This window comes from Solanum stenotomum, chromosome 4, assembly GCF_019186545.1.
Source record: "Solanum stenotomum isolate F172 chromosome 4, ASM1918654v1, whole genome shotgun sequence".
NCBI classification, from domain to species: domain Eukaryota; kingdom Viridiplantae; phylum Streptophyta; class Magnoliopsida; order Solanales; family Solanaceae; genus Solanum; species Solanum stenotomum.
The window spans coordinates 62,448,773-62,466,004 of NC_064285.1; the positions used below are offsets into that span (position 1 = coordinate 62,448,773).

At 35.5% G+C, this 17,232-nt stretch overlaps 3 protein-coding genes across 5 annotated transcripts in view; 2 read left to right on the forward strand and 1 right to left on the reverse strand.

The window, feature by feature from the left end:
• The window catches only part of LOC125862153 (small ubiquitin-related modifier 1-like), a 105,068-nt gene that overhangs the window by 78,969 nt on the left and 8,867 nt on the right, over positions 1 to 17,232 (forward strand). The gene's annotated exons all lie outside the window — the stretch shown is intronic.
• Positions 1,843 to 8,309, reverse strand: LOC125862117 (uncharacterized). 2 transcript variants are annotated; one of them, XM_049542115.1, is made up of 11 exons: positions 8,171 to 8,309; positions 6,298 to 6,543; positions 5,536 to 5,745; positions 5,245 to 5,325; positions 5,052 to 5,138; positions 4,517 to 4,612; positions 4,341 to 4,394; positions 3,252 to 4,156; positions 3,113 to 3,161; positions 2,981 to 3,020; positions 1,843 to 2,202 (listed from the first exon to the last, which is right to left on the reverse strand). In XM_049542115.1, the coding sequence occupies exons 2-11, from the start codon at positions 6,529 to 6,531 to the stop codon at positions 2,054 to 2,056; spliced, it is 1,905 nt and encodes a 634-aa protein (XP_049398072.1). In that variant the 5' UTR covers positions 6,532 to 6,543; positions 8,171 to 8,309; the 3' UTR covers positions 1,843 to 2,053. The 2 variants fall into 2 exon arrangements, with proteins under 2 accessions (XP_049398072.1, XP_049398071.1); XM_049542114.1 differs by lacking the exon at positions 8,171 to 8,309 and adding an exon at positions 7,227 to 7,298.
• LOC125862135 (protein-tyrosine-phosphatase IBR5-like) lies at positions 9,695 to 15,714 on the forward strand. Its single transcript, XM_049542136.1, has 5 exons — positions 9,695 to 10,073; positions 12,864 to 12,963; positions 13,977 to 14,034; positions 14,347 to 14,453; positions 15,044 to 15,714. The coding sequence occupies exons 1-5, from the start codon at positions 9,834 to 9,836 to the stop codon at positions 15,355 to 15,357; spliced, it is 819 nt and encodes a 272-aa protein (XP_049398093.1). The 5' UTR covers positions 9,695 to 9,833; the 3' UTR covers positions 15,358 to 15,714.

Genomic DNA, 17,232 nt, shown 5'->3' on the forward strand with positions numbered 1-17,232 from the left:
TTTACTTATTACTTTGAGAATATATTTAAAGGAAAACTAAAATCACCATTGGAGAATTTAAAAAAGCTTTAAAAACACCAAATCTATGACAATATAAGGTTTTTCCCCTTTAGTTTAATGGGATTTTTAGGTGGGGCGGATATTAGGTGGATTCGAGTTTGTGTTGATATTTAATTAGTTTAAGTTAGTTGCAAAATACACCAAAAAATCATGTCAAGTAATAAATAAGTTTTTTAATTATATTTTTAATTCTGACCATAAAAAAGAAGGTATTTTAGGATCAATAGGTTAACGTCAAAGACATTTAAGAGCTGACAGGTTAACGAATGATATTTTTGTACCAAATTCGATAGTTTAAGGATATTTTAGTCCCCATTTCGTAAAAAGAAATTAATGTACTTTAAGAGTAAAACACTTCCTATCAAAGGCCACTAAGAATACGATACTAGTCAACTGCTACAATTTATTTATACTATTGCTCAATCTCAAATTAGTTAAAATCAAGGGAATATGCACAAGTACCCCCTTCAACTATACGTGAAATCTCAATGACACACTTTAACTATACATGAAACCTATTACCTTCCTGAATTATTTTAAAGTGTAATAAACGCACCTTTTCGTACTGAGGTGGCATAGAGAGTGTGTTCACTCTCTTAGAGGCATGTGAGATACGGAAAAAATGTATTAAAATTTGATTAATATGGGCACATGTTCATTTTTAATTGGACATTTAATTAATTAGTAGAGATAGTTAATTAACTTTAAAACTTAAATTGATATTTTTTTAAAAATTAAATTTCTTTTTTTCTCTATGAAATAGAGTCAAATTTTATCATTTTTCACAACATATTTAAATTGTCAGAGAGTTCTTTTTAAGTTTTTTTCATTAATTTGTATAGTATTGAGAGAACTTTTTTCTTTGTCATTTTTTACTCAAATAAATTACTTGAAATTCGCTAATGAGAAAAAAATTGCATATTAAAAATTTAATCTAGGCAACATATAAAGTGCATAATTTAAATTAGAGTTTTTTTTAAAAAAATTATAAATAAATAATTTAATTACCATCCCCTCCTCAATTATCCATGTCATATCCCTACCCCTGCCCCTACCCCTACCCCCAGCCCTCACCCCCTCCCCCCTCTTTAGTTCTCCACAACCTCCATGCCGCTTCAGTTCTCCATCAATAACACCTCCCTCCTTCTCTTCCCTTCTCACTTCAATCAACCTTTATCTTAATCCAAAGTGAATCAGAAAAAAATGATCCCAATTTTGATTTCTTCTCGAATTAGAGTTCAAAATTTAGGTAGTTTCTTCAATGGAGATTCTGAACCATATTTTATGAAATTTATTTGAATTATTTGGATTGAAAGAAAAATAAAATTGATAGTAGATATTGAATCCGGTGGTAGTAAAGGGATAAATTTGGTGGTGGGTTATAATTTTCACGGTGATTGCTATGAGTTTTAATGGTTAAAATAAGTGGATTTAGTGGTTATGGAGTGGGTGTTGATAATGAAGAAGAAGGAATCAAATGACATGGAATGTTATATTTTTTTTTTATAGATCTGATCATTTATTGACGTGGCGCAAATATAATGATGACTTGGAGGCGAGTGTAAAACACCTCCCATCATGTGGGTGGCTATGTAGGTTTTAGGCTGTGTTAAGGGTGTGTTTATTGCACTTGAAAATAATTCAGGGGTAATAGGATTCATGTATAGTTAAGGTGTCGCTGGAATTTTGCGTATAGTTAAAGGGGGTACTTGTGCATTTTTCCTAAAATCAACTAAATAGATCAGGTAAGAGTAAATGACATAATTTTGTGAACAAGCAAACTCAAGAACCACCTCAACTTGCATTACAAATGAATAGTGCAGAATATATCGTCTAATATGATTCCACGATCCACAATTGTTTCAATCTACTATGTATAAGAATGCGATATACAACACATAAAAAATGCCCAAATACAACATACCATAAAGAATGTCTTCATCCTTCTACACAAAACAAATGCATCAATTTTACATATGGTACATGTCCTTCCCTAGGCAATGGAGGTTTCAAGGAAAGACTTGGCAAGCCACAATAATCCTGGATCATTCCTTTTGAGGACCAAATAAGCTTCCGTTCTACCAGTGTTGTCGATAATAGAGTCTTCACTGAATCCAATCACAGACAGGATCTCCATTGCAGCTGCAACCACAGAGGAGGGCAAAGGCAAATGAGTATTAACAGCTAAGGTTGCCCAGCAAGCATGCAAAGAGAAGGAGAAGAAGCACCCAATGATCAAGAAGCATATAATTTTGACGAGTACGAGTAAATTTCACATCAAAAGATAAACGATACGTGATAATTATGTTGATACAATTCCTTTGTGTTGCATGTTCATGGGATCACCAAATACGTTTTGAACCTCTGCAAATAACATCTATAACGAGTACCACCATGCAAATACTTCACCCGAATAGAATTTCAAAATGATAACAAACCTAGCCTTGGTCAATTAAACCAGCTTGTCTATCAACTTGATCATTGACTTATTTTCTAGAGATCTTTTACCAAAATGTTAGGCTCATGGAAAGACGATGGCAATTCATGCATGCCCTTAAACATAGAATTAGGGCTTGAGTGAAAAAATTATGCTTCAGTAATTAGCGAAGTGGTAAATTGTTCTTGCAAAATTGGAAGCAATCAGCAACATTTGCAAAATTGAAAGCTCAATTTCACAAGTGTGATTTACAAGCGCCACCTGATAAAGAGAAGAAGAGCTTTATTTAAGACGTATCGATTTAAGGAAGGTGGACCAAGGGTATCTCAAATGAAGAGAAAATTTAGCTGTGTTGGATTGGTAACAGCGTTGAAAGCTCTCTGAAGGCAACATGAAAGTAGGGGATGGGGAAAGAGAACTGTTGGGGAAGGAATTTTGCAGAAAGGAGATAAATTGCAATAGATCGAGTAGAAGAACATGTACCTGAATAATTCACCACATCCCTCTGAATTAGAGGATTAGCCTGCAATATCCACCAATCAATTGTGATGAACAAATTAAGATGAAATCTAGACAAAACTAAATCACCTAAGACAATCATAATAAATTGCACACCTTCCGCAGCTTTCTGAATTTCACTTCATCTGGGTGTTCAATTGCATTCCTACAAACAGTTGCATTGCCAACTTAAATCCAAAGCTCATGAATGACAAAAAAAGTCCAAATCTAAATGGCAGATTCATGTTTGACATACCTTGTGATTTTCAATATAGTTTGCACTACCCTAGAGACCTCCAAGGGAGTAGCTTGAGATCTCAACACACCTATTGCTTTCTGCAGTCGACTACAAATGACGGCAACAGGATCTTGTATCCTCTGCAATTCCTGGTCATCTGGATCAGGCTCATCAATCACTATACTAGAGACTCCATCTGGTATTATATCCTTATCATTAGTACATGCCTCTACCAGCTTAATTCCTTCAGGAAAATCATCTTGGTTGGTGTGTGTAAAAGATCCTCTCTCTTCCTCATTTACATGGTACCCCAATGAAACATGGCTATTTTGACCATCTGTTACTTTCTTTTCGATCCCCATAATGAGCTCATCAGGATCAGGTTCCAAAGAAGTAGGAGTTGTTGTATTGTGTTTTTCTGCAGAGCAATCATCCGGGTCAGGTTCTTCACTTAATTTAGCTTCCAAAGGAGGCGGAAGGCTTCTCATCTTATGATCATCAGAATCAAGTTCCATATGAGGCTCATGTTTCATGGGAGAGCCAGTCCCGCAATCATCAGGATCAGGTTCAGATTCTCTTTGATCATCAAATGGGGGGACATCAACACTAACTACTTTCACATCATTCAGTTGCTTTTCCACTAGAGCATCTCCATGATTGGATTGCAGTGAATCACCAGCATTAGATGCCTGATGCATATCAATTGCTTCTGAGGGGTTGGTGGATGCCTGTGCTAAACGGCTGTAGGCAGCAACCACTGAAGATGCTCGAGCATTGAAAACTGAAGTTTGTCCTCCAAGCTTATGTGATAACCCAATTAGATTATCGTTGTCCTCATCGTCTTCATAGTGCTGCAAATTGTGACCACTCACGGTATGACCTCTTGATTTAGTCCAGTCCAACTTAGCAGCTTCTTCATTAAGCTGCAAGAAAGATCTACTCTTAATAACTTCTGCACATTTAACAAGAATATTGCAGAGATAAACAGGACTAATCGAGTTTAGGGGCTCAAAAAGGACCGTCCCAGTCTTTTGATTAAACATTTCTTGAACATCTTGCCACCTCAAGGAAGCAAAGAATGGAAAAAGAGACTAAATAACCTTTTACCTGCTTAAGAAGAGCATAGAAGTTCACATCATGTTCAGAATGTACCATGTGTGACTGAAAATGGAAATAATATAAGTTAGAGGCACATCTGAATTCATCATGAAACTCAAAAGCACGAACTGCGATTTTCAAATATTTTTAAGTTGGACAACAAAGAGTGAGACAGGACCACCCACAAGTTCATGCAAGAGTGTCTTCTTGATGCTATCATACTTCCTGAAACCCTTGAGGTCGTCTGTACGAAGACGTAGTGATATCTCCTCACCGTGATTCTGAATATGATCGATCAACAGAAAATTATCAAGATAATTTTAAATGGTAAATGAAAAAATTATCATCTTAGAAAATCAAAAAGTAATACTCCCTCTGTCCCATTTTATGTGGCACCCTTTCCCTTTTAGTCCCTCCCAAAAAGAATGTTACCTTACTATAATTAGAACAATTTAACTTTAAAATTTCCCTTTTACCCTTAATGAAATGAATCTCAACCAAACAAATATCTAAGGATTTCTTTAGACCACAAATTTCAAAAGTCTTACTTTTTTTCTTAAACACCGCGCCTAGTCAAAGGGTGTCACATAAAATGGGACAAAGGGAGTAGCAAAAGTCGAGCAACTAAGATGATGAAGCATGATAGTCATGGATTCAATATTGAGAACATGATTCTGTTCTGTATCTACTCCTTTGGGGAGAAAGAAAGGGATTGCTCACCTTATTGAAGCCAAGAATGCATTCAGGACTAACACCAACATAGCCTTCTGGTGCCATCTCTGTCATGATACCCACACGCCAGCGATGCTTCAAGAAGTCCAATGAACGATAGTTTACCACAACTGATAGCACACATCAACAAAGTAATCCATATGTAATTAAGCTGAGATATGAAAAATCTTGCCAGGCTTACCTTATTCATGATTGCAACAATTCCTGGATCAGCAGCAAGCTTGTGCATTAGTTTTAAAGCTTTTGAAGCAGGAGGATTCAACTGAAACCAAGTGAAGACTACATAAATTAGTTGTCAAATAAACCTTCCCAGGCCCCAGGCCTCCGGTCTCAAAAGAGGGAATATGTCATTATATTTTTGCAAGTAATCCACATAGGTTAGAAACATTATTTTACTCATTCGTACGACTGCATTTTTAAGCTTCAACTGTAGAGAATGGAAGTGGTTACAGTTTCCCAGAGTTGGCTATACCTCTATCCCAGGAAGGTGGAGTGTCCGAAAATCACAAAAGACATAAGGCCCTTGTGGAAGTTTTTGTGAGCTTTGAAGCCCATTTGAGTTTCTTTGTCTCAATCTCTTTTCCTCTTCATCAAAACCCACAATCCTGAGGTCTGCCTTTGCATTCTGTAGAATGTCATCTACTTCATCTTTGGGCACTCCCAACATCCTAATAGACTTCCCCTGAAACAGAAAAACATCAGGCGATTCCCATCTATGCCAAAAGGAATTGTTTGGAAGGTTCAGCTTAACGAGTCATAGCCAGGTATGCTAAACTAGTTTTTTAGACTAATACAATGATTGGAAATGCATGAATACCTAATACAATATGTGAAAGAAGTAAATAGAAGGTGTATTTCAGAATGCAAGTGCACTCAAACCTTTAAAGCTGCTAAAATGTATTTTTCACGACGTGCCTTCGGCAAAACTAACTTAGGGCTACAACTCCTTCAAGTCAGATTCTGAAGGCAAATCCTAATTCCAAGAGTGGGAAATATTACATGATTTTTACATATTTATCAAGCTAACTCCCTAAAAATAAAGCGTCATGTTGAGATGGTTTAGCAGAACAATCAGCAATAATGTATAAAAACAAAAGAACAAACAAACCTGTCAAAACAAAGAGCTAAAGAACAAAATTTCAGAAGCCCTGTCTAGAATCAAGCAGATAGCAAGTCCAACAGCTATTTAGTATATATAATTCATAAACTAGAGCATAAACTAATTAAAAAAAACCTCAAGAATGGATGCTGCCTCCAATTTTAGGTAGGAATGCTCTTCAGAGAAAGGATACAAAAGTCTTGAACTTTTATTAGTAGGCACAATGAGGCGCATTGTATCATCTCTAACATTGGTGAGATTCAGCAATTCATCCCCCAGTGATTTGAGAGTAGCAGCTGGATCCATCTCCAGACTGAACTTCTTTCCTCTCCATATAACAGATAATTGACATGTCTCCTGTTGCTGCATGGATTTCTTTATCTAATAATAGAATACAAGTAAGCCATCATCAAACACACAAATTTTAGCCAGTCTCAAATAAGAGAACCACAAGTATCAACCAATTAGTTTTCCTTTTAAACTATATACTCTTTTGATGAATTGCATTCTGAGCCACAAACAGTATTTACAATCCTATCTATATAAGCTTGATGAAGGCTGTGTTTTTTTGGCATGTAAACTAAAATCTAGTCAGCTAAGGATAATCATGAGGAATGAAGGTAAGTTCAACCAAATGCATTTCTAGAAACCTCTCTTAATAATGCTTCAGAATCCAGGTTCCACAAGGAACCTTAGTTCAAGTCACCTGCTGAGCTTTTTTTTTTGTTGGTTGATAAGTAAAGGTTTCTATTAAACTTGTACCAAGCTGGTACAGAAGAAAATACATGCAATACTACAACACTCCCACCAGTCATACTACATGTCCCCCTAAAAGGTAAAGAAAATCCAAATACCGATCCATCCTACCGAGAGTACTGCTATAACAACTCCTGTCGGGAAAAAACTGAAAATGAACACCTCAACGGAAACAGGAGCATTCCTATCGATATGGTCAAGTGAGAATTCAGTTTTCTCCATCAAAAAATTTCAGCACACATTTCTTTAATCTCCAGATGTAAAAAAATTGTAAAATAGTATTGTGTTTAAGTTGAGATTCAGGTCACCTCTAGAATTACAGAACCTCTAATTTGGTTTAGGAGAGAACTATTAAGAAGATTCATATAGACGACACCAACCAGATATGGGGTCGAAGCGTAGTTGATTGATAGATTTCTCTGATCTCCAGTGAACGTGGGTAGGCTATTCATGTAAATTGGCACTATAAAGAAGTCAGTTTTATCCCTCCCTTCATAAATCTGTAAATGCTTAAATGAAATTTTTGTCTTGTTAAACAAGCCATCTCTTTCAAACATCCACACACTACCATTTGTTGCAACCACCCAAAAAACTGAATTGCTTGTTTGGCAACAACTATCTCTACTCTCGGAATTAGCAGATGGTTCTGGATATTCCCTCTTTATGCTAAAATATCAAAAATTAAACTGAAAAAACACCTAATAGATAACAGTGTAGTTATCAATCATCAACAACTACAGCTCAACCTCAAAACTAGTACTACTTGATACTTGAATCGACCATATGAATCATCGGTACCCATTCCACTTTTATTTTCAGTATACATAAGTATTATTCATCAAAATTAATTATTTTTTTTCATATTCTCGTCAAACTATCACAATTCTCCTCCTTTATCAAAGCTTGGACCAATTTTCATTTTTCACAAAAGTTGTATTTGGTCTAGCTTGCACACCTCGACTAATTATAGCTACCTACTAACTCTATCTCTATCCACAAAGCTTAAACAGATGAAAAACAAATCATCAAATATTTTTGACTATATACTGGAATTTAAACCTGAGACATCGTGATTCTCCGGCTACTTCATTTGACCAGTGGCGCGGCTCAATTAAAGCCGATAACTAAGTATTTTGCATCCAAACAACACGGAATCAATTGGAATAAACCTCTAAAGTCCAAAACGTAGAACAGATTTGTTCCTAAAAATTACTAACTGCAAATTTACATAAAAATTTGAGAAAATTCTTACCTTTTTTTGACTCTGGAGATTGATGATGATCGGTGATCTTTGAGAATAATTGATTGCAAAATTCGCAAAAAAGAGACAATTTTTTCAAATTTGGGGAAGAAATGAACGGAAGGATGTGAAGAACAAGGGGGCGGTACAATTTAGAAATTTATGCAGGATGGATTTTAACGTGAGCGGTGTGTGTTGTTTTGGTACGCAAGTGCTGGCGTAAATTCACGCGCGAAAGATCTAGAAGTTACGGCTTTACCATTTGGGTGAGTGAAAATGTCACTCGAGCCGCTTCGGGTTCGAGCTCAGTTAATCCCGATGGATTCAATAAATATATTAGTTTATTTTTTTATTTTCTGTGAAAAGGGGATCGTGAACATAATTTCATTTCTAACGGAAGATTTTTTTTCCTTGTTCGTTTCGTATTTTTAATCGACTTAGGTAGGGAACATTTTACCCCTCAAGGTCTGATTTTGAAATGTGGATTCTGATTTCTGATCATATCACATATCATACATCGAGGGAGAAGAAAAGAATTAATGGGAGACCACCAAAGATTGTGATGGAGTGTGAATTGTAAGCTATGTTGCTCGAACACTTCAAAAATATTAAGGGACAAATACTTGATTTTTTTGTGTTTATTTATCTCTTAAATTTTGTATTATTTTAGTAAAAAAATATAATTCTACTTTTGGAGTAAACAAATTTCTTTCACAAGCAACTTGATAAGCTGTGTTTAAAAAATAATCATTGCATAAAGGTGTAGGAGAACAAGAAATGAAGGGCTGAGATTACGAGGTCGAAAAATCATGCATGCTCATTAACAAAGTAAAAAATCAGATAGTCATCAACTAAATAAGCTAATTTTCCACCTAATAAGTTGCTTGATAACACTAGTAAACGAATAATTGTTTCATGATTGCTAATTTACAAATCAAGTTACACTAGCATTTTTTATTTTAGGATAAAAATCGCGAGAGGGTTATGGCTGGTGATAGGGGTGTTCACGGGATGGTTTGGATCGGTTATTGGTCAAAATCAAAACCAAACCAACTTAATCAGTTTTAAAATTATCAAAACCAAACCAAACCAAACCTAATATAATATATAAATTTATGTGTATTATTTATCGGTTTGGTTCGATTATTTCTTCGGTTTTTTTTCAAACAAAATCATAACCAAACCAAATACTATTGATTTTTAAAAGATCTAAAACCAAACCCTAAATAAAATCGGTTCATTTAATCGGTTTAGTTCTATTTTTAGATTTGAATCGATTTTTATCCAAACCGTGAATACTCCTATGAGATGAATTTTAGAAACATGTTCACCAAAAATGCATATGCTTATATTCATTCAAAATTGAAAGGCATAGATATCACCTTAAATCAAACTAAAGAACACGTTTAAATATTATACGGATCCAAAGGTTTGCATCTTAGATACATCTAGTAATAGTAATATCTATTGTGTACCCCTTTCAAAGATCCACAATTATTACTTCTACCGGTATCTATAAATATCAACCTATAGCAATCACCTCAAATTTAGCCTAAAAATTTTCGTATAGCGATGCTTCACTCACAAACACACTGGACAAAATCCAGAAAAACCCACTTTAAATCTTGAATTTTACTCATCTGGGTAGTTGCTAATTCTGTGATTTGATCAAATTATGAGGAAGAGGGAGAGGGAAAACCCATGTGGTGTTTGTGGGCATTATCACAAATACGAAGAAGGTGAAGTTTGTGGGATCTGTGGACATCGAATGCCTGATGTATCTGAAAAGGGTTCTTCAATTCATGTCAGTGCGTTTCCTTCTGAGATCTTGCCGGAGTTCCTTTTTCTAGGGAGTTATGATAATGCTTCTCGTGCTGAGCTTCTCAAAACCGTTGGAATTTCTCGGATTCTGAATGTTTGTAACCTTTTCCCCTTAATTTTATCTGTTTGCTATTACTCTCTCCGTTTTCCATTTGTTTGACCTATTTTGATTGGCATGAAATTGATTGAGTTGCTTTTGGAGTGAAATGAACTAATATAGAGCTGAATGAATGAAGAAGGTTCATCTAAAAAATCCTAAGTAATTTGTGGTTTGAGTGGAGATGGAGCTAGGATTTTCAGTTTATGGGTTGTGGATTCTAAAAAAAAATTGAGCTTTTAGACAAATTATTTATTGTTAAATCAAATGATCTTTTAAGTACACATACAACTTTACAAGAGTTTTTTTTTTCCACCTTTGCTCCCTTGGTGACTCGAACTCACAACTTTAAAGTTAAGTGAGGAGTGCTTACCATCCGAGCAACTCCCTCTTGTCACAAGGATTTAGGTTTGCTTTGTGGCATGTTAAAGTATGATTTTTTGGTCCATAACTTATTTTTTCTTAAAAATTGGGGGTAAGGGAAGGAGAAATGGGAAGGGGATTACAAGGTGTGGAACTGAACCTCACCAATAAGGTGAAAGTTTGGGTAGCAACCAACCTAGATACTAAGATTCCCCTTTTGGTCCATAACTAATGAAACGAAAGGTACTGATAACCTAAATAGATTAACATGTAGTTCAAAGTTTCTATCTATATCCATCTAGTAATACTTATTGGTTACCCCTCCAAAATCCACAATTATTACTTCTACCAATATCTATCAACCTATAGAAGTCAATTTCAACCCTTCGGGGTGACCTAGTGGTTTGGGCTTGGGACTTCCATGATGGAGGTCTCAAGTTCGAACCCCCTTGCCAGAAGAAACAAGGGGTTTGCCTTCTGGGTCGAGCTCATTGCACCGGGTTTGCCTAGTGCAGGTTACCTCTCCTGTGTGGTTTGCGAGCTATTGCTTACCAAAGGGGATTTTACCCTGTGCGTACTCAAAGAGTAACATCAATGCAAATGTACCGTCATCTTAAAATTTAAATGAAGTACCAACTAGTTTTTAGTGTCAATAAAATTTGTTCCTGAACTACTTCATTCAGTAATCAGACACAGTTACCTATTGAAGAAAATCCTAAAATTGCAGAAAATAACCAAGCATTTATCTGTTTAGCTAAGCATAGATACATTTTAAATACCAGCCTTTTCTCTAGGAAAGGAAAGACCGATATTTCTCTTTGCAATCTTATATTGTTTTTCACTTTTTAAAAAAAGAAGCATATAATATTTGACTCTTAGCCAGAAAAGGAAGGATGGAAATGTGAGAGTGACATGGAAGCAACTTATGATACTTATCCAGAAAAATAAAAACAAGAAATAAAGGAATCAACCAGCTTATGAGTTATGGCTACATCAAATTTGATATCTTGGTCAAGTGATTGGTATTTGGAATTCAACTTCATGTATTTTCCCTATTTATTTGAAATGATAAGCCCAACACCAATTTCCATACCTAGGAACTCGACAATGGCTTTTCTCCACTTTATTTTCTTGGTGACTCGAACCCCAACATCATGGTTGGAGGGCCCTTATCACTAGGCAGTCTCTCCCTTGTCATTATTGATTGGGGATGTTGATTATCTATCAAGCATTACAAGTTAATAAAGGAGATGGTGACATTCGTAGTTCCATCTTTTTTTACATATGATGGGTGTTCCGGGTCAACTTGTGCGTACCTCGATTATTCAACCGAGTACCTGCATTATCCCACCAGTCAAAATACCAGGTAATTGTACCCACTAAGGCTTTGCATATATGAAGGATTCCCTCTGTTGAATCCAAACCCTGGTCACACCCTGGGTACAAACTTCGTTGAGAATATAAACAATCCTGATTAGGCCCTACTTGTTATAGGATACTTTAAGATCAGCTGCCGGTCTTAAAGTATCCTATAACAAGTAGGACCTAATCAGGATTGTTTAGATTCTCAGCTGAGCTGAACTATGATCCATTAGCTATACAATGCAATACATTGTTCTCTAAGATTATATCCTTAGATGTAACTGAAATATCTATAATTATAAGAAGATATTTACGATCTAGAACAAACTGAAATCCAGTTCTTCTCTTGGTATCTAATGTTCACTTGTAGTTGGTCTTAAAGTTTGTTTAGTTGGAAACATGGTTTGGCTCTTCAAAATGGATGAAATGGTAGGAGAGACAATTATGTAGAATGTCGATAGTAAATGATCTGAAATGGGCTTTCTGCTGCCAAATTCTTGTCATTCTTCAGGATAAACCTGAGTGATTAGGGGATGGGTTTCAAATGTTTAGCTAAATGATACTCTAGTCTCTACTTTTGTGTAAAGCATGTATAGTGGGGGCTTTACCCCTATAAATTGATATAATCTTTACCTTGTCAAAAAAATTCTTCTAGATTAATGATACTGTATAAGATGAAAGGAACAAAGAATAGTAATTAGTAACACAAGAAGTAACACGGTAGAGGGATAGAGCTATGCAATAAGAGCATTTAAGTTTTTTGCAAGATAAGTGAGAGTGGTCTCAGTAACAACATTCATTTATTTTCTTTCTATATCCATTTGTATGGTATTTTGCCTCCTTCATATGAACTTGGATAAACAATCTACATATATGTACTTTTGGCTCCATACAACCATAGTGGACACGCCATATTTTTCTATTGCATCATGTTGGATGGTGTTTATTTTTCTTTATGGTACTTCAGAAATTATTGAATGACACTTCCATGTGTTCTTTGTGGCCCATGTTCTTGATTGTTGATGCTGGGTATTCACTGTTGTTTTTTTTTTCTATGTGCAGACAGTACCTGCTTGTCAGAATCTTTATAAAAATTCCTTTACTTATCACTGCCTACAAGATGAGCAAAATTTGGCTTTTGATGACGCTATCCAATTTTTAGGTGAGTAACATTCTCTTTACTTTGTTTTACCTAATTCCTCTAAGCTTGATTAAGAGATCCATGGAACCTTTCTCTCTGCATAGTTCTTTAGTATGGTCAACTATTTACTGCTACAATGCTTTAAAGGTACCTAGTTGATTGAAAAATATAGAATGAAGATTGAATTATGTGAATAAACTAATAATCTATAGATCAACTATGCGTCAATACCAAACAAGTGGTGGTCATTTTTATGTTTTCATCCACTGCTTTGCCTCTTTCGTTCACCTTCCATCTGCCTTTGAATGTACAAATTGTTGAAGATATTATTGAGTAATTAAAAGTGTTTTCTCTCTAGCAGCTTAGGCTTTTACATGAGATAGTCGCACAACTTAAATGTGGTATCAGAGCAGGGAAAGGTACTAAGTTTGAGTCTCACCATCACCCATTTATAAAAGCGGAATTTCTAAGTGTTTGTCCTGTGAAAAAGAATTAAGCCCGCACGTAAGGAGACATGTTGAAAACTTAATTAAGTAATTAAAAGTGTGCTCTCTAAGAACTTGAGCTTTTAGATTAGATTGCCGCACAACCTTATCACAAATACTGTTGCGAGTTAAACATGTATATACTAGGTGTAGTTAACTACCTGGACTCTTGTCATTCTTTATTTGGAGATTCAATGGTAGCTTTATTTAGTTGAATGTTGAGCCATCTAGTAGTTGATTGTTACAGATTTGTTTCCCACAGGTTCACCTGGAAAGACAATCTTTTTTTTTTTAAAAAAAAGAACATTATAGTAAGTTTTACTTTACATGTATTGATACATGCATTTCATATCGTTCAACTCAACACTCCGTTTACATGTCTCTTGCTGTTGTGAAGGAAAGTCATTACTAAAGAGGATACCATCGGGCATCGACATTGATTGCTACAGTTGAAAATCATGCTTATGACCTCAAGCTTGTTCTCAGTGATTTCTCATGTTTTGTGGGAGGCATTCTGCTGGCTAATCTTAGAATATTTCTTTTGTGCAGAACAATGTGAAAAGGATAGGGCTCGTGTTCTTGTGCACTGCATGTTAGGTAAAAACAGGTAGGAGTTGATTATCAATTTTGCACTTAAACCTTTTTACAGTTTCCCTTAACTATTCTTTCTTTCATGTTTGTGCTTTATCCTGCTCTCCTCCATTCTCTTTGTTCTTCCGCAAGCAGTTTTCCCCAATTAAGGTGTAAATGTGAAACTTGTGTTCTTTTCTTCAGCTTCCTTTCAGGAACTTGGTAACATTTAGTGCTACTACACGATATTTTCTGGACTGCCTTTCAACTGATTGTACTTGCAGAAACCACCATTTTGGTCTACTTAAGGTTTATCTATGTAGATCTCATAGACGTGCTTTTTTGATAGGTCGGCAGCAATTGTAATTGCTTATTTGATGAAAAGTAAAGGGTGGAACCTTGCACAGAGCCTTCAGTGGACGAAAGAGCGAAGACCTTCTGTTGACCTAACTCAAGGTCACACTGCTATCTTTACAAGGATTTCTTCTCCTACTTTTTTCAGTTGAAAATTTATAATATTAAGTTTGTAATTCTACATTTCAGAGAAATGCAAATATTTGAGATGACCAACCCTGGTATGTGCATAGTTGAAGAGGTCGGGTAGTTAATCTTGATTTTGGATACTACTATCATATAAAAAAATAGGGATGGAAAAAAACTGCACAACATTGCTGCATCGTTGGCGGAATATACTGTGACCAGGCTAATAGAGATCACTCATTCTGAGTACAAGCATAGTGACTTCTAGATTTAAAAGCTCTGAACCCATTAACCTTTGTGTGAGTGAGTTGCAAGTTTGGCATATTAGTCACTTAGTAATAAATGTTTCAATCTTCCTTTTTTCCTTTAATTTCAGTTAGATTTTTAGTTTTAAAGCAAAAAAGCAAAGCAAGTTCCAGTTTGATTACCAGAACTCTGCTAACATTGAGTCACACAGCTTGTCTCTCTTCACTTGGGTTGTGACTGCTCTTTGAAACTGATCTTAATAAGAAAGTTTACTCGTAGCTTTGCGTCTGTATGAGACTCCTTTTTGTTTATATTTGCAGAGATCTACCAGCAGCTACAGGAGTACGAGCAGAAGATCTTTGTGTCACTTCAGAACCAGCCCAGCCCCATCATGCCAGCCTTCTCTTCTCCCGTGACATCCTTCAACTTTGGCTTCCCAAAGGCCAGTGATCAGATTCCTGCTCCAGCCTTCAACAATTCTTGTGCTCCTTCACTTTTCTCCCCTCCTGCTTTTGAAGTTCCTCCACAGGGATTCACTTTTGGAGCTGCTCATAATCAACATACCGCCTCAGAAAGCCCTTTGAATGCTAGTCAAAATCCAAATGGTAGCGACATTGCCATGGACGGTTCATGATACTATAACCACCTTTAGCCTCGTGAAAAGTCCTCAACTTCAACTAGTATTTAAGAAGGTTATGCCAGTCGCTGATGCCAATCTACCACATTTTTCAGAAGGTTGGATGTGAAGTGTGTGAAAATGCTTATAAAATCACTAGTTGTAGAGTTTGACATGCTCATATCTTACGGTGCCATCAAAATGGATTCGTTGTTCAGGAAATCCAAGTAATTATTGCCTAATATATATGCGATACTAAAGACTGTTTTCACTTGATCTCTTACAAACTAGATCTTCTGTAGCAACTGACTGTTGTATTATGGGAAAGGTAGGTGAGAGTTTTTGACAAGAAATGGTTTTCATTTATATCCGAGTTAAGCAGTTGCCTTGCATGTTTGTGTTCAACTATAGTTAACATTGTGAATGCTAATGACCATTGATGGTGTCATTCCAAAAACCAAACTTTCTTTAGTTGAATCCCAGGCTAAGTTTACATTAATAGACTTTAGGTTGAGAACCATGATATTTTAGGTTCAAATCCTAGCGAAAGCAAAAACACTTGGTGGGGTATCTTCTCATCTATCCATACCTTGATGTATAGAGTTATTCGAAACTTGTATTGGTGGTAAGTAGTAGTATCTCGTAGAATTAATCAAGATGCACGCAAGGTGACTCAAATGCCCCGCATGATAAAAAGAAAGCTAATGTTGTGACACTCTAAGGTTCCGTGAAGATCTACAATAGATAGAAGGGCATTATGTTCATAGAGATACATGCATGACTAATTGAGGTACACGTAAGCTGACTCGGACACCATGATTAAAAAAAAAGGTAGCTAAGGCATAATCAAGATTTAAACTTTATAAATTTATCTTTTTGATTGGACATTTTTAGTAAAATTTAATACACATGTAGGAATTAGGATATGAACTAAAAATTATTGAGTTCGGATTGACCTGTACCATATATACCTTCTTCTTCTTCTTCAAAAGTTGGGATTTTTTTTTCTCCATGTTGCTAAAAAGAATATGGTATAATGGCATCTATGTTTATAATCACATAGTAGGCAACTATAAGAAAGTAATTGCTTTATTGAGGACCCATATTTTCTCAAAGGAAAATTCTACCATTCAGTTTGGAGTATGCATAGGATGAATATCAAAAAGAAAAAGCACAAGTTAGGAGAACCACACACATGCCATTCATCCACAAAAGATCAAAAGAACTTCTCAAGTTTCAACACTAATGAAACAACCAAGTGGTACTACCACTGCCGCGAATTTGTGGTGGAATGAATAAGATTCTTTTCCTGATTCTTAATCAGAAATTCCGAATTTGAACGATGGGAATAAAACAAGTGTTCCTTTAATGAGCCTAATGAAGTGCGCATCCTGATTAATCAGGACCCAAAAACTAATCCAGAATAAATCATCAACTGGATGATAGATCAAGAATAAACACTTTTTTTGCGAAAAGGGAGTCCTCATCGTCATGACAATTGACAAGGATCGATTCCTTTAGGTTCCTGACATCATGTGAGAAATTAAAAAAAAAGTGATACTACAAGAATTGGTGTCTGAACCACACATGATATTCCTCTTCAAGAATAATTTATTTGATTTTCATTAAAAAAAAATTGGCATTGCAAATAAATGTATTTGAAGAATATTTATATCTAAACAATTATGTAGTGGCTCATTTAATATCCTTCTTACTTCTTAGTACTTTATCCATTAACTTATACACTTTCATGTGTTGCAGATTTTGCATGGTTTAGGTATTTATAGTATGTTATGAGGTGTAAATATACTAATCATTTTAGTATAAAAGATTATCATAAGATAATACTAATTACTTAATATGTTAGTTTCAAAAGTATTTTTGAAGAATAGC

Coding starts and splice junctions, on each gene's coding strand:
- LOC125862117 (XM_049542114.1), bottom strand. CDS start 7,283: ATGAATCTTCTTAATAGTTCTCTCCTAAACCAAATTAGAGGTTCTGTA. Junction 5,326..5,535: donor TCCACCTTCCTGGGATAGAG/GTATAGCCAACT, acceptor ACTTGGTTTCAG/TTGAATCCTCCTGCTTCAAA. Junction 5,139..5,244: donor TTGTTGCAATCATGAATAAG/GTAAGCCTGGCA, acceptor GACTTCTTGAAG/CATCGCTGGCGTGTGGGTAT.
- LOC125862135 (XM_049542136.1), top strand. CDS start 9,834: ATGAGGAAGAGGGAGAGGGAAAACCCATGTGGTGTTTGTGGGCATTAT. Junction 12,964..13,976: donor TGACGCTATCCAATTTTTAG/GTGAGTAACATT, acceptor TCTTTTGTGCAG/AACAATGTGAAAAGGATAGG. Junction 14,035..14,346: donor TGCATGTTAGGTAAAAACAG/GTAGGAGTTGAT, acceptor CTTTTTTGATAG/GTCGGCAGCAATTGTAATTG.